The sequence below is a fragment of the Cenococcum geophilum genome (genome assembly GCF_001692895.1).
Source record: "Cenococcum geophilum 1.58 unplaced genomic scaffold K441scaffold_35, whole genome shotgun sequence".
NCBI classification, from domain to species: domain Eukaryota; kingdom Fungi; phylum Ascomycota; class Dothideomycetes; order Gloniales; family Gloniaceae; genus Cenococcum; species Cenococcum geophilum.
In genome coordinates this window covers 87,983-105,497 of record NW_027137593.1, presented here as the reverse complement: position 1 = coordinate 105,497, position 17,515 = coordinate 87,983, and the positions used below count along the sequence as shown (strand labels likewise).

The following is a 17,515-nucleotide window of genomic DNA, read 5'->3' as shown; positions in this document are numbered from 1 at the left end:
GATATATTTTTATTTTAGTTAGTAGTTTAAGCTTATAAGCATATAGGCTTAGTTTCTTCTTAATTTAATATAGGCCTGTAAACTTCCAGTCTAGTTTCTTTAAGGGTTATTAAGTCTTTAGGTTTTATATATTTAGGTAAACTATATTACCTTCCTTAAAGTCCCACGCAGGAGCTCGTCCTTTATTTATATACTATTCCTATACCATTCAAGCGTACGTTAATTTACTTTATAATAGTTCTATTAACTATTTTATTTAATTAGCGAAGTTATGCGCGTTAATTAGTTAAATCCTCTTAATTATAGGTCCTATTATATTAATTTTGGGTTATAGTTTAAATCTAAGTTAAAGGTCTTATCCGTAGGTTATATAGAACGGCATTATACCTATTAATTCGTTTCTTATATTATTTATAGTAAACTTAGCTAAAGGTAGCTACTTTTCCTAGTTATTTTATAGGTAGGAGCAGTATATTTATAGGTATTGTTCTATAATCATATTTACAATTTTAGATTAACTATTTATCCCTAGATAAAATATAGTTAAGAGTTATATTTATATACTTAATTATTTATATAGGGCTTACTAAAAGTCTAAAACAAACTGGCTTTTATAGTCGGATATTATTAAGTTAGGAAGTCTATATAACTTAAAGACGTGCTTAATAAAACATTTGGCTACTAATATAATATTAATTAAGTCTATAGAAATTATATATTACATTTTTATAAAACGGTTAATAGCTACTATAATATTCGTGAACCTATTATTATTAGGCAGGTTAACTATAAAGTTAATTAAGATATTTCGCCATCTTTATATTGGAATTGGTAACGGTTAAAGTACTCCTTACTTCTTTATATAAGAGGTCTTCCTATATACGCATATTCTGCATACTTAAACGTATTTTTATATATAGTTATATATTATAGGCCAGTAATATACTTATTAGATAATCTTATAGGTCTTTATATAGCCCAGATGCCCTACTATAGGGGAATTGTATATAAATTTAAGTATCTTAAATTATAAGGGTTTGGAATTTAGGACTACTATTATATAATTACAGCACCTATTGTACTAACCGCGTGCTTACGCGTTCGATACACCAAGTACGCGTTTACGCGTTTGGTGTACCCACTTACTTACGCGCCTGGTGCACTCCTAAAATACTAGCTAGTTAGGGAGGAGGTGCGTCAGTATATAGACCACGTAGCCTACCTTAATAGAATCGACAGTCACCACCGTCTAAATGAGCATACAATACTATACGTATTTCGTACCCCTAGACACAACTCGCCTATACCATTAAGTTAGTATAAACACTAATTAGTAAGCGCGCACAGATTAGCAATCACTTAACACCTCCCCCCAAGCGATACTCGACAGCAACCACCTGTTCAATCCTAGTACGACCTGCCGGAAGGTTAGAAGGTGAAGGATTACGGACCTATCACTAACTCTGTATACTTATTCAAGTCTTAGTACGGTTTACCGGAAGTTTATAAACGCGAATACAGACCTTTACGGAACCCCCTACCCTCCCGCAAACCACCATAGACCTGCTAATTACCTTTACGGACCGTTACAAGACCTTACGGAAACCCCCTACCCTTCTACAAACCGTTACGGACCTATTAACCGCCTTTACGGACCACTACAAGACCTTTTCCACCCCGCTACGTACTACACTACATAGTATGGCAGACATAAGCAAGCAGATTAATAAAGGTTAAGAGAAATAGAGCTAAGGAGTCGACCTTACGTCTATAAACGACGTTAATAACTACATTAAGTTTAAAGTCCTTAAATACGGACATTATAAGCTTATAAATAACGACCTGTAGGAGCAATATAAGGAAGACTTTACAGACTTTACAGAAGCTATTTTTAAGGCTTGCAGTATTATACCTATCCGTAACCTACGAAACCTTTTACGTCACCAAGGTGTATAGGTTAAAAAAGACAAATGAGTTACTATTGCATAGTCCCTATACAATACACTATATAAAAAAGACTAAACGGAATAGACTAAAGAGGAAATCCTAGATTAGGTTAAGGCCACTAATAAACTCTTTGCTTCTTCCAAACTTAATAGGATTGCTAGCCTTATACCTAATATACTTAACCAAATTCGTCTAATAAACCTAAGTATATTTAGAATTAATCTTATAGGCTAAAGCACACCCTATTCTTAAGCTACGGATTATAATACCCCCGTAACCTAAGTCACGGACTATAATACCCCTATAAACCAAAATACGGACCAAATTACCCCCGTTATTTAAGTTACAGATCCGTAAACTATATATTTATAAACTATATATCCGTAAGCTATATATCCGCAAGCTACAGATCTATAAGTTATAGATCCGCAACCTACCTAAGTAAAGACCTATGGTAAGGAGCTAGCTAACCTAGCCAAGCTCTATACCGACGAATTAAAGTATAGCGGTAAAAACGACAATTTCGACTTTAAACTGACTATCTTTACGGACCTTTATTAGAAGGCCGATATTCCTAAACGGGAGTTCGGCCAAGCCTACTCTACTATACTACGCGGCCTAGCCCTTAACCATTACTACACCAACCTTAAGAGCAACCCCCTTAGTGTTCCATTTAATAAACTATGCGAAGCTATATATAACTACTTTAAAGGACCGGAATATAAGCGTAATATCCTTACCTAATAGAATGCGACTAAGCTACGGACCGTAATCGACAAGAATACCGAAAAATCGACTATAGAGTGTCTATAAATCCTTATTAAAGACCTTTAGCACCTATAGTACGGCCTTGACGCTAAGCTTTAAATAGACGACTTCCTGTATAACAAACTTATTACGGCTTACCAGGAAGTAGAGCCCTATAAGTATGCCTGCTATAAGCCTATAGATACCTTAGCTGGCCTTATTAATGATTTACGCTCCTCTATTATAACGTATAAAGTCTTAAACCCGCTAGGCAGCACTTAAGCCTTTGCTACGGATATTTAATATCCGTAAATAGACTTAGACGTCTACTTTACGGACCGCCGTTACTATTAGCAGCACCCGTACCGACTAAGTCCTACTTGTAACCCCCGTAGCAACTCCTGTATAAAAGTATACCCCTGTAGACAAATAAGCTAGAAATGCTTTGTGTGTGGTAAGGAAGAATGTTAGTCTATAAGGTATACCTAGGAAGAACGTAATAGGTCTAAAAAGAGATTTAATAAACAGATTAACTAGTTTATCTTAGAATACGAAGGAGAGGAAGAAGAGGAGCCCCCTAATAAGTTAATAGAAGCCCTTATAATTAACTTTAACCTAAATAACTAGGAATAGGAGACCTTAGAGATATTCCTAACTACTTTTGGACCTTTTACGGACAGCTAAGCCTTTAATATTATAACCGTATTAGCCGACCGCTCATTTATACACTTAATTACACCTAAAAACTAATCTATAAGTATACCCGCTAGACCCATTATGGACGTTACGGACCATAAATAGGACCTATTTATATACATTACTATAGAACGCTATACCTCTAAAGAATTCTACGGTGTTATAATTGATATAGGTGCCTTAAAAAAGTCCACCACAGGCTATGGACAATACCTTGTATATAGGACCACCACAAATAATAATACGGATATTAATATTATATAAACTAGGGCCGTAAACGTCTAATTCGGCATCGGCTTAACCGCATTAATTAGATTAGTTAAAGTTAAGACTCTAATTGGCCTAGTTAACTTCTATATAGTAAAAGCGGACACCCTCTTTCTACTCTGTCTTACAGACATAGACAGGTTATAGGTGTACTATAACAATATTACGGACACCTTAATTGGCCCCGTAACTGCCCTAGGAAGTAAGTATATTACCCTACTAATTACACAACGATTTAGATACCCGTTCCTTATATAGGGAGAGACTTTATAGACCTACATTTAGGAATCTTTTGACTATAACCCGTGCTACTTTACCAGTACGGAGATCCACCGTCTATACCGCCGTTTCGGCTACCTGTTAGCCGAAAAGCTATATAGAGTCCTTAAACGCTCTGGACATGACGACGTTAATAGGAAGGCAGTTAATTATCTGACTAAATACTGCTCCTTTTGCTAGAAATACGGACGTTCCCTAGGCCGATTTAAGTTCACCCTTTATAAGGACCTTAACTTTAACTACTTAGTATACATAGACATTATATATATTAACGGCAGTCCAGTATTATATATAATTAATAAGGCAACCCACTATTAAGCCGCCCGTTAGTTGTAAAATATATCCATAAAATATACTTGGGATATTTTACGGACCTGCTAGATTGACATATACGTCGGACCTCCGTAGTATATTACCCATAACGCTAGTAGGAACTTTATTAGTAAGGAATTCTAGCAGTATGCTACGGCTATGGCTATATTAACAAAAGCTGTTCTAGTTAAGGCGCACTAGTCTATTAGGCTTATTAAGTGAGCTTACCTAGCTCTACGGAAAGCTTACTAGATTATTATAGATGAGTATAAGGATATTTAAAAGGAACTGGCTTTATAGATGGCCGTAAAAGCCGTTAATAATACCACCGGCCCTAACGGACTAGTACTTACCCTCTTAGTCTACGGAGCCTACCTAAGGATAAGTAAACTAGACCCTTTTGCCCTATTTATTACAGAACGAGCAGCTATAATATGGAAGGCAATGGCTGAAGTGGTTAAGCTACAGGCCAAATAAACTGTTAATAATGCCCTATACTACCGCAACGGACCTAATATAACCCTAGTATATAACCTCCCGCTTAATTCTAAAGTCCTTGTGTGGCGTAAAAGCGGTAATTAGACCGGACCTTACCGTCTACTAGCCGTAGAAGACGAGACCTACTATGTATAGCTCCCTAGCGGACTAATAAGCTTCAGAAGCACATCTGTAAAACCCTATTTTCGGTCCAAAAATACCTATAACGTTAAGCCGGACGAACCAGAAGCACCCGCCGAGCCAGATAAACTAGAAGCACCCGCTAAATTAGATAAACCAGAAGCACCCGCTAAATTAAATAAACTAAAAGCACCTTTACCTACCCCAAAGGTCCCCTAGAAACCCACTAAAACTACTAAACCTACCGTAAAGCGTGGCCAAGGACGCCCCCGCAAGAACCCTATAATAGAGAATTACCTAACCTTTATAGGCATATCCGCAAAGCAATTTCCGCCTACGGATATATCAGTTTTAATACAGGAAACCCTTTTTACAGACTTATAACGTAAAGAGATTAACAGACTACTTAAAAAGGGCGTCTTTGCGGTTATAACGGAGAGAGACGTTTTGTAAGGCGTCCGTATATTTAACTTACGCTTTATTAACGAAATTAAGCACCCTAGTATTAATAAAGCCTTTAAAAAGTTAAGGCTCGTTATATAAGCTTATAACGACTAAGGAAAGGACTTAGTCCTTATATAATTGCCTATAATTTAACGGGCCAGTTAACGGATTATACTTGCGCTTACGCTGGGACTATAGTAAACTAAACCCGTAGCCCTCTACTTACGGGACATCTCACAAGCCTACGTACAGTCAAATATTTACCTAAGTAGGGATATCTTTATACGGCCACCGCTTAAGCTTAATCTATAACTAGAAATAATTTTACGGGTCGTAAAACCACTTTATAGAGTACTAGAAGCTGGAAACTATTAGTTTAAGATATACTACTAACACCACGTTAGTAAGCTCAAGATAGAGCAGTCGACCTATAACCCTTACCTTCTACATACCCTATCGAACGGCCTTAGTATCGTTAGACTCTAAACAGACGATACCCTCTTTTTAGCGGACTAAACTTTTATGGACACGGAAGAGACTAAACTGTAAGAGGCTAAGTTCCTAGCAAAACCGCAAAAGTAGTTAACTAAGCAGACTCCAATTAAGTTTAACAGAGGCTTAATTATATAGAAGGGCAACTTAATCTAGCTAACTTAGGAACGCCAAGCTTAAAACCTAAAGCTCGTTATAGCAAAGCCTACGGACCTTACTAGTTCCCGCGAAGAGACCTATAAAACCGTAAATATAAAGGACTAATACGCTGCATAGCGTGTAAGAGGCGCCTATATTGCCACAGTCTATTAACCCGAATCTACCTATAACTTATCCTTTGCGGCCCAGGCAGTAGATCTATAAGAAGAAAATATTAAGCAACTTAATAAGCGCATTTAATAGCAAATTGACAATATGATAAGAGGACTTACTTTTATACCGCTAGACCTAAATTCCATTAGTATAATGGTATTTATAAACGCCTCCTTCACTAATAACAAAGACCTATTATTACAAATTGGCTTTATAATCGTACTTACGGACCGCAATTAGGACGTAAATATACTATACTAGTCTTTAATTAAGTGCAAACGAGTAACCCGAAGTGTACTAGCTTCTAAACTATATGCACTAGCTTATAGCTTTGATATAGCAGCCGCAATTAAATCAATAATCTAGAAGATCTTATAATTAGAGCAGCTACCCCTAGTTTTATGCACCGATTTAAAGTCCCTCTACGACTGCCTAGTCAAACTAGGTACGACATAGGAGAAGAGGCTTATAGTCGACCTAATGTGCTTATATTAGGCCTATAAACGACGTAAGATTATAGAGGTTAAATAGATCAGCAGCGGAGACAACCTAGTAGATGCTATAACTAAGGCAAAACCGTGCCAAGCTCTTAAAACCCTAATTAATATAAATAAGCTTAACCTAAAGGTTATAGAGTGGGTAGAGCGAGACTAACGGAGCATTTACGGTTTAGTTACGGCCTGTTAGAAGGCCGTACGGCTTATACAGCCTATTATTCTACTACGGTAGTTAAATTAACTAATTATGATTTTCCATCCCCAGGATAGAAAATCGCCATTAGCTCGCTTAGCACTAGCGCCTTGGCGGCCCTTAAGATCTAACCTATAGCCTATCGGAAGGCCGTACAGTTTATTTTACGGACCGTAAGCAGGACTTACGGCTAGCTTAGAGTACTGTTTGGAAGGCAGACTAGACGGCACCTTAGGGAGAATTTCCTATACATTTCCTTACGTCTTTTATGGTTCTGTTGAGGCAATTACGGAGGCTATACGTAGGTGGTTCCATTTTTTAAGTACCGCCAGTGTATAATTACAGCACCTATTATACTAACCGCGTGCTTACGCGTTTAATATACCAAGTACGTATTTACGCATTCGGTATACCCACTCGCTTATACGTCTAGTGCACTTCTGAAATACTAGCTAGTTAGGGGGGAGGTACGTTAGTATATAGACTACGTAGCCTACCTTAATAGAATTGATAGTCACCACCGTCTAAATAAGCATACAATACTATACGTATTTCGTGCCCCTAGACACGACTCGCCTATACTATTAAGTTAGTATAAATAACTATCTTCTATTAATAGTACAACCAATTATTATAGATTTTGCATTTAGCGAGTATAATATCCTTATATTGCCGTTTCCCTATTTAAATCGCTTTTATTATATTTACTATCTAGGGGTCATTCTTATATTTATATTCTATTAATTTATTAATTTTTATATCCTACTTATTAATTTCCAATTTATTCCTATTAAGCTCTATATTTAGAAATATAGGGTATAGTTTCATAAAGCGTTTAGGGAGTAGTAGAATTTATAATTAATTTATAATCCGTTTATTAGAGGCGTTTATAGGTAATTTTTTATTTGTATTAACTTAATAGTATAAGTAAGTCATATCCCAGGGCACGAAATACGTATAGTATCGTATGCTCTTTAGGATGGTAGTAACTGTTAATTGTATTAAAGCAGACTACGTGGTCTATATACTAATGCGTCCCTCCCCCCTTAATTAGTTAGTACTTTAGAAGTACACTAAACGCGTAAGTAGGTAGTTAGTGCACCTAACGCGTAGACGCGTAGTTGGTGTACCAAACGTATAAGCACGCGGTTAGTATAATAGGTGCTATAATTATATACTAGCGGTACTTAAAAAATAGAACCACCTATATATAGTCTCCGTAATTGCTTTAATAGAACCGTAAAACACAAAGGAAAATATATAGGAAATCTCCCCTAAGGTGCCATCTAGACTGCCTTCTAAACGGTGTTTTAAGCTAGCCGTAAATCAGATCTTAAGGGCCGCTAAGGCGCTAGTGCTAAGCGAGCTAATGGCGATTTTCCATCCCGGGGATGGAAAATCGTAATTGGTCAATTTTAACCACCCTGTAGAATTCGGCAGGTTACGTAAGTCTATTAAGTTTTACCGCAGCTTTTCCACCATTTTCCACCTATACCGTAACATGGGCAATTTTGCGGCAATTTGGGGCAATCTGCCTGTGCTAATTATTTAATAGCTTACGGTCCGTAGAATGGACCGTATAGTAAACCGTACGGCCTTCTAACGGGCCGTAGACGTACTATAGGTACTCCGTTAGTCTCGTTCTACCCATTTTATAACTTTTAAATTAAGCTTATTTATATCAATTAGGGTTTTAAGGGCTTAACACGGCTTTGCCTTAGTCATAGCGTCTACTAAGTTGTTTTTACTGCTAATCCATTTAACCTCCGCAATTTTACGTTATTTATAGGCCTGACGTAAGCATATTAGGTCGACTATAAGCCTCTTCTCTTATGTCGTACCTAGTTTAACTAGGTAGTTATAGAGGGACTTTAAATCGGTGTATAAAACTAGGGGTAACTGCTCTAGTTATAGAATCTTCTAGACCGTTGATTTAATTGCGGCTGCTATATTAAAGCCGTAAGCTAGTATATATAGTTTAGAAGCTAGCACACTGCAGGTTACTTATTTGCACTTAATTAAAGACTAGTGCAGTATATTTGCGTCCTAATTATGGTCTATAAGTACAATAACAAAGCCGATTTGTGATGATAGGTCTTTATTATTGGCAAAGGAGGCGTCCGTAAATGCCAGTAAGCTAAGGGAACTTAGGTCTAGTAGTATAAAAGTAAGTCCCCTTACTGTATTATTAATTTGCCACTAAATGCGCTTATTAAGCTGCTTAATTTTTTTTTACAGATCTATTGCCTAGGCCGTAAAGGACAAATTGTAGGCAGATTTAGGTTAGTAGACTATGGCAATATAGGCGCCTCTTGTACGCTGTATAACGTATTAGTCCTTTATATTTATAGTCTTACGGGTCTCTCCGCGGGAGCTAGTAAGGTCCGTAGGCTTTGCTATAATAGGCTTTAGGTTTTAAGCCTAGCGTTCCTAAGTTAGCTTAATTAGGTTGCCCTTTTATATAATTAAACCTCTATTAAACTTAATCAGATTCTACTTAGTTAACTGCTCTTATAGCTTTACTAAGAACTTAGCCTTTTATAGTTTAGTTTCTTTAGCGTCTATAAAGGTCTAGTCTGCTAGGAATAGGGTATTGTCTATTTAAAGTCTAATAATACTAAGGCCGTTTAATGGGCTGTATAGGAGGTAGGGGTCGTAGGTTAACTATTCCATTTTAAGTTTATTAACGTGGTGCTAGTAGTATATCTTAAATTAATAGTTTCTAGTTTCTAGTACTCCGTAAAGAGGTTTTATAACCTATAAAATTATTCCTAGTTATAGGTTAAGCTCGTAGGGTAGTCATATAAAGATGTCCCTACTTAGGTAGGTATTAGACTGCATATAGGCTTACGAGATATCCCGTAAGTAGAGGGCTACGGGTTTAGTTTGCTGTAGCCCCGGCGTAAGTATAAGTATAATTCGTTAGCTAACTTATTAAATTGTAGGCGATTATATAAGGACTAAGTCCTTTCCTTAGTCGTTATAGGCTTGTATAACAAGCCTTAATTTTTTAAAAGCTTTGTTAGTACTAGGGTGCTTAATTTTATTAACGAAGCGTAAGTTAAATATACGGACGCCTTGCGGAACGTCTCTCTCCATTATAACCGTAAAGACGCCCTTTTTAAGTAGTTTGTTAATCTCTTTGCGTTATAAGTCCGTAAAAGGGGTTTTCTATACTAGAACTAATATATCCGCAGGCGGAGATTGCCTTGCGGATATTCCTGCGGAGGTTAGGTAATTCTCTATTATAGGGTTCTTAGTTATAGGGTGCTTTTAGGGGCGTCCTTAACCGCACTTTATGGCCGGTTTAATGGGTTTCTAGGGGACTTCCAAAGTAGGTAGGGGTGCTTCCAGTTTATCTAGCTTAGTGGGTGCTTTTAGTTCGTCTGGTTCGGCGGCACAGGTATTTTTAGACCAAAAGTAGGGTTTTACGGACGTGCTTCTAAAGTTAGTCGGTTTGCTAGGAAGTTATACGCAGTATATTTCGTCTTCTACAGCTAGTAGACAATAAGGTCCAGTTTAGTTACCGCTCTTACGCTATATAAGGACTTTAGAATTAAGCGGGAGGTTATAAACTAAGGTTGTATTAGGTCCGTTGCGGTGATATAGGGCGCTATTAACGGCTTATTTGGCCCGTAATTTGACTATTTCGGCTATTACCTTTTGTATTATAGCTGCTCGTTCCGTAATAGATGGGGTAGGAGGGCCTAGGTTGCTTATCCTTGGGTAAGCTCCGTAAACTAAAAGGGTAGGTACTAGTCTGTTAGGGCTAGCGGTGTTGTTAATGGCTTTTACGGCCATTTATAGAGCCAGTTCCTTTTAGATATCCTTACATTTGTCTGTAATAATTTAGTAAGCTCTCTATAAAGTTAGGTAAGCTTGCTTAATAAACCTAATAGACTAATACGCCTTAACTAGGACAGCTTTTATTAATATAGCTATGGCTATAGTATACTGCTAGAATTCCTTACTAATAAAGTTCCTATTAGTGTTGTGGGTAATATACTTAGGGGGTCCAACGTATATGTTAATCTAGTAGGTCCGTAAAATATCCTAAGTATATTTTATGGATATATTTTATAACTAACGGGCGGCTTAATAGTGGGTTGCCTTGTTAATTATATATAATACTAGGCTGCTATTAATGTATATAATATCTACGTATACTAAGTAGTTAAAATTAAGGTCTTTATAAAAAGTAAACTTAAATCGGCCTAAGGAACGTCCGTATTTCTGGTAAAAGGAGTAGTATTTAGTTAGGTGGTTAACTGCCTTCCTATTAACGTTGTTATATCTAGAGCGTTTAAGGACTCTATACAGCTTTTTGGCTAATAGGTAGCCGAAACAGTAGTATAGGCGGTGGATTTCTGTACTAGTAAGGTAGCACGGGTTATAGTTAAAAGATTCCTAAATGTAGGTCCGTAAAGTCTCTCCCTATATAAGGAACGGGTGTCCGAATTGTTGTGTAATTAGTAGGGTGATATGCTTGCTTCCTAGGGCAGTTATAAGGCTAATTAGGGTGTCTATAACATTGTTATAGTAGACCTATAGCCTATCTATATCCGCAAGGCAAAGTAGGAAAGAGGTGTCCGCTTTTACTATATAGAAGTTAACTAGGCTAATTAGAGTCTTAACTTTAACTAATCTAATTAATGCGGTTAAGCTGATGCCAAATTAGACGTTTACGGCCCCAGTTTACGTAATATTAATGTCCGTATTATTATTTATAGTGGTCCTATATGCGAGGTATTATCCGTAGCCTACGGTAGACTTCTTAGAGGCACCTATGTCGATTATAATACTATAGAATTCCTTAGGGGTATAGTATTCTATAGTAATATATATAAATAGGTCCTGCTTATAATCTATAATATCTATAATGGGGGTACTTATGGAATAGTTTTTAGGTGCAACTAAGTATATAAAGGAACGGTTGGCTAATACGGTTATAGTATTAAAGGCTTAGCTGTCTATAAAAGGTCTGAAAGTGGTTAGGAATATCTCTAAGGTCTCTTATTCCTAAGCGTTTAAGTTAAAGTTAATTATAAGGGCTTCTATTAACTTATTAGGGGGCTCTTCTACTTCCTCTCCTTCGTATTCTAAAATGAACTAGTTAATATGGCTATTAAGTCTCTTCTTAGACTTATTATATTCTTCCTAGGTATACCTTATAGACTAATATTCTTTCTTACCGCACATAAAGCACTTTTGGCTAGTTTATCTATAGGGGTATATTTTCGTATAGGGGTTGCTGTAGGGGTTATAGGTAGGACTTGGTTAGTACGGGTGCTGCTAGTGGTAGCGGCGGTCCGTAAAGTAGACGTCTAAGTCTATTTATAGATATTAAATATCCGTAATAAAGGCTTAAGTGCTACCTAGTGGGTTTAAGACTTTATACGTTATAATAGAGGAGCGTAAATTATTAATAAGGCTAGTTAAGGTATCTGTAGGCTTATAATAAGCGTACTTGTAGGGCTCTACTTCCTAGTAGGCCGTAATAAGTTTATTATATAGGAAGTTGTCTATTTAAAGCTTAGTATTAAGGCCGTGCTATAGGTGCTGGAGGTCTTTAATAAGAATTTACAGGCACTCTATAGTCAATTTTTCAGTGTTTTTGTTGATTACGGTCCGTAGCTTAGTCGCATTCCATTAAGTAAGGATATTACGCTTATATTCCGGTCCTTTAAAGTAGTTATAGGTAGCTTTATATAGCTTATTAAAGGGAACACCAAGAGGGTTACTCTTAAGGTTAGTGTAATAGTAGTTAAGTGCTAGGCCGCGCAGTATGGTAGAGTAGGCTTAGCTAAACTCTTGTTTAGAAATATTAGCCTTCTAGCAAAGGTCCGTAAAGATAGTTAGTTTAAAGTCAAAATTATCGTTTTTACCGCTATACTTAGATTTGTCGGTATAGAGCTTAGCTAGGTTAGCTAGTTCCTTGCCGTAGGTCTTTACTTAAGTAGGTTGCGGATCTATAACTTAAGTAACGGAAGGGGTTTAGTCCGTATTTTAGTTTACGGGGGTATTATAGTCTGTAATTTGGGTTACGGTGGTATTATGGTCCATAACTTAAGTATTAGGTATACTTTAGCCAGTAAGATTAATTCTAATGCCACTTAGGTTTATAGAACGAATTTGGTTAAATAGGTTAGCTATAAGGCTAAAGATTCTGTTAAGTTTAAAGGAGGCAAAGAGGTCGCTGGTTTTAATATAATTTAAAATCTACTCTTTAGTCTATTCCGTTTAGTCCTCCTTATATAGTATATTGTATAGAGACCGTGCAACAGTAACTTGTTTATCCCTTTTAACCCATACGCCTTAGTGATATAAAAGGGTTTATAGGTTACGGATGGCAGTAGGGTTATAAGCCTTAAAAATAGCTTCCGTAAAGTCCGCAAAGTCTTCCTTATATTGCTCCTATAGGTCGTTATTTATAAGCTTAAAATATCCGTATTTAAGGATTTTATATTTAATGTAGTTGTTAACGTCAGTTATAGACATAAGGTCGACTCCTTAGCTCCATTTCTTTTAACCTTTATTAATCTGCTTGCTTATGTCTGCTATACTATATAGTATAGTACGTAGCGGGTGGAAAAGGTCTTATAGTGGTCCGTAAAGGCGGTTAATAGGTCCGTACCGGTTTGCAGAAGGGTAGGGGGTTCCGTAAAGGTCTGTATTCGCGTTTATAACTTCTAGTAAACCGTACTAAGACTTAAATAAGTATACAGAGTTAGAGATAAGTCCGTAATCCCCGACTTCCGACCTTCTAGTAGGTTGTACTAGGAGTTTAAATAGGTGGTCGCTATCGAGTATCGCTTAGGGGAGGTATTAAGTGATTGCTAATCTATGCGCGCTTACTAATTAGTGTTTATACTAACTTAATGGTATAAGTAAGTCATATCCCGGGGCACGAAATACGTATAGTATCGTATGCTCTTTAGGATGGTAGTAACTATCGATTATATTAAAGCAGACTACGTGGTCTATATACTAATGCGTCCCTCCCCCCTTAATTAGTTAGTGCTTTAGAAGTGCACTAGACGCGTAAGCGGGTAGTTAGTGCACCTAACGCGTAGACGCGTGGTTGGTGTACCAAACGCGTAAGCACGCGGTTAGTATAATAGGTGCTATAATTATACAGTTGTATAATTATTATATTAATAAGTTAGGCTTTTAATTAAGTTTGCTAGGTTAATATATAATCTTAAAGTTAAATTATAAGAGGTATTTGGCCTAACGAATTTAGCGTTATATTAATTGCTTTATAGTTATAAAGTACTGCAGGTTTTTATAGTCCGTTAATACGCATATTAGGAATAATAATCCTTTAAGTTCTAGACGCTATTATTTAAAGCATCTAATAATTATAAGTAGTTCCTTATTATATATCTTATAGTTTAATTTAGTAGGGGTAAGTTTCTGGGAGAGAAAGGCTACTAGGCATAGCTCGCTATTCTTATTATATTGTAATAACACTCCTCCTAATATATAATTAGACAAGTCTATTTTAATAATATATTTAAGGTCCGGATTAAAGTATATAAGAATTAAAGCAGTTATAAAACGATATTTTAGGTTATTAAAAGCTTATTTATATTTAGTAGTCTGTTTAAATCTTATATTCTTCCTTATTAAGTTTATTAATAGCTAAACAATTTTTAAAAAGTAATTAATAAATTAATAATAGAAATTTACAAATCCTAGAAATCCTTAGATATTTTATATACTATTAAGACTTTCCTAGTTTATAATTATAGCAATTTTTTTAGGGTCTATTTTAATTCCGTTACGGGATATAATTAGGCCTAAGTACGTAACTTTAGATATGTAGAACTTGTATTTCTTAATATTATATTATAAGCCCGCGTCTTATAGGCGTTTAAGGACTATTTAGACGTGCTTTTAATACTTAAAAAGTAAAGACAAATAAATTAAAATATTATTAATATACGTAGTAATTGTTGGTTTTACAAGGTGATATTACATATTTACAAGTTGTAGATAGTATAATGATTGTTGTTATATATTCTTCTTAATTGGAATAAGGAAGGGCGAGGAGCTTAAGACTCCTCGCTATGCTAGTGCCGCGGCGTTACATAACAACCGCTTGCCTTATTCCCAACAGTAATAAATATATTAAGGAATTTGTAAAGTATATTATTAATATATTACTAAAATATACTAAGACCGTTCTTTATACTAAACGGCATTCCTAAGTATTTAAAAAGTCCCTATTATATACAGAAAGCTATATACTTTTTATCTCCTTTATAAATACGGATTCGATTAAAAATAGTAACTACGTTAAGCTTTATAAAGTATTATACTTTTATTAAGCGGTCGAGCGTTTTTTAAAGCAGAGAAATTGGATATTAGTTTTAAATCGTAATTGTATTTAGGGCTTAATAATTAATATAGCACCTTAAGCCTTCTCTAGGTTTCTTAACGAATAGTATAAGTAACGTGTTTTACTACTTAACGCCGCACCCTAGTTAATGCCGCACCCCACCAAAAACAAAAATAAAAGTAATTATAATATCAATACCAAACGCTTAATTACTTTAAAAAGAGGCCAAAATACTTCTTATAGAGCAGGCCTTTAAAATTTTTTAATTTTTAAGTTAATAAAAGGCCGTAAAAGGTGGGGTGCGGCGTTGACTGGTGAAACACGGCAAATAGTAATTAACTAGGGCAAATAAATCCTTTCTTTAGGTGCTCTTTAAGGTATTATTATATTATAAGCAGCTCTTTTCGCGATATACCATATAACGGGCTAAACTTTAGCATTATACTAGGTTTAAGTTCTATCTTAAAATCGTGCTTATTTTAATATAGGGGTAGTTAGTTTATAAATTATTTCTTAAACGTATTAATTAGATTATAATATTCTTTAGGTATAAGAGGTTGGGGGTTAATATATTACTTCGGTTTTAACGCCTTCTTAATATCTTCTAATGTTATAGTAAAGATCTTATAGTCTCGTTTTCTTATTAATAAATAAAAGGGTGCGGCTTGTATTATATAAAATTTAAAGGGTTTTAATATATTATCTTTGCATTCTTTACTATAATTAGCAGTTATAACTTTATTATATTAGTTTAAGGTTTATAGTAAGGGTAATTTATATTATATTAAATTTAAATAGTTGTGTGCATATTTATAGGGCAAGTAGTATTTTAAGTAATAACTTTAGCAGTAGGTTATATAGAATTTTAGTATTTCTTTAACCTAGCTAATTAAAGGGTTATATTATTTTAGCTATCCATATCTAAGTATTACCTTATAATACTTTAAGGGTATTATAAATAGGGAAACGTATTTAAGGTATTTCCCTATTCGCATCTTTTTAATTTTATTTTATATATATATCCATTGTATTATACTACGTACAATACTGCGCATGTAGCCTTGGGCTATGGCGCTATAGTTCTATATACATAAATCCTTTCTAGGCAGCTTAATATGTACTAGTAGCTATGTCCTAGTAGTTTATAAACCCCTAAATTAGGAGTTTATAGTTTCCTAGTAAAATACTAAGATACTACAACTACTAGGGAATGAGAAGATGGTAAGAAAAACTATAAGAAATCCTAACCCCTGTCCCTATCCTTTTGCAATTTATTTCTGTCTTTTTGCTCTCTAATATCTTTTTAAGAGCCTAGTAGGAGTTGCCTCCTTCTAGAATCCTATCTGTTTTATTCTTCTATAGAATCTTCTTCGCGTACTAGCTTAGCTGCTTTAAGAGTCTCGCAGTCTTTACTATTAGCAAAGTGTTTTTCTTTACAATTAATGCAAAGAGGGGTGGTATGCTGGCAAGGCTTGCCTGTTATTATACAGGTAGAACAGGAATGGTCTTTAGATAAATGTGCAGCCGCACAGTATCTGTAGGCCCTAGTAGAGCACCTGTCTCCTATATGGCCAAATTTTTGGCAGCTCGTACACTGCGTAGTAGGAGAGACTTCGAGGTATTTTACTACCTTAGTAGCTGTACCTGCAATTGATATCTCTTTTTGCTTAAGGATTTCTTGTCTTTTTTCTTCGTTCTATAGAGCCAAATCTGGTCTATGGATCGTGTCTTTTTACACTAGATGAGATCCATCTAGGTAGTCCTTGTATCCTTATAGGATTAAAGGTCTTAATTTCTTCCTTTAGGAGCTTAGAGCCCCCTTCTCCTAGGAAAGGTAGGGTAGGAACCCCGTGGGCTATAATTTAAACCCATGGTTCTAGTTTTTGTTCTCTTTAAAAGGTAAAGCAGTTATGCCAGATCTCCCTATATTTGACCAAGAAATCTGCATTATACTCTTCTGTAGTTGTAAGGAGAATATTTTGTTTTCCTTTTGTTCTAGCTATAGATGCTAAAACTGGCTTTTTTACTTGCAATTTTAATGCAAATAGTTAATTGACTTTGTTTCGTATAGAGAAGGTATCTAGAGGTTAGTTCTTTTTGTCTGTAATTAAGACTAGCTTCCTTTCTTGTAGCTGCTTTTTCTTACTTCTAGTAGAAGTAGAAGGGGTAGGAGATGGTATTGATGAGGGAGGTAGTGAGGATGGAGAAGAAGGAAGGCCCTTCTTTAGCCTCTCTGCGTAGGTTTCTTTAATAGGAGCCACCTCCTTACGGAGAGCTCTTACTTCTTCTACTAGTCCTTTTAGGACATCGTTTGTCTTCTCTTTTTCTCTTTTTTTTTCTTCTTCTTCTTCTTCTTCTTGTGTAAAG

At 35.6% G+C, this 17,515-nt stretch overlaps 1 protein-coding gene across 1 annotated transcript; it reads right to left on the bottom strand.

The window, feature by feature from the left end:
- Window positions 1-16,496: 16,496 nt before the first annotated feature.
- On the bottom strand, window positions 16,497-16,808 carry K441DRAFT_727988 (uncharacterized protein; the record flags this gene model as incomplete). The annotated part of the gene is made up of 1 exon (XM_067654168.1): window positions 16,497-16,808. A coding segment is annotated over one exon (312 nt), but the record flags the coding sequence as incomplete, so codon positions are not given.
- Window positions 16,809-17,515: the final 707 nt, after the last annotated feature.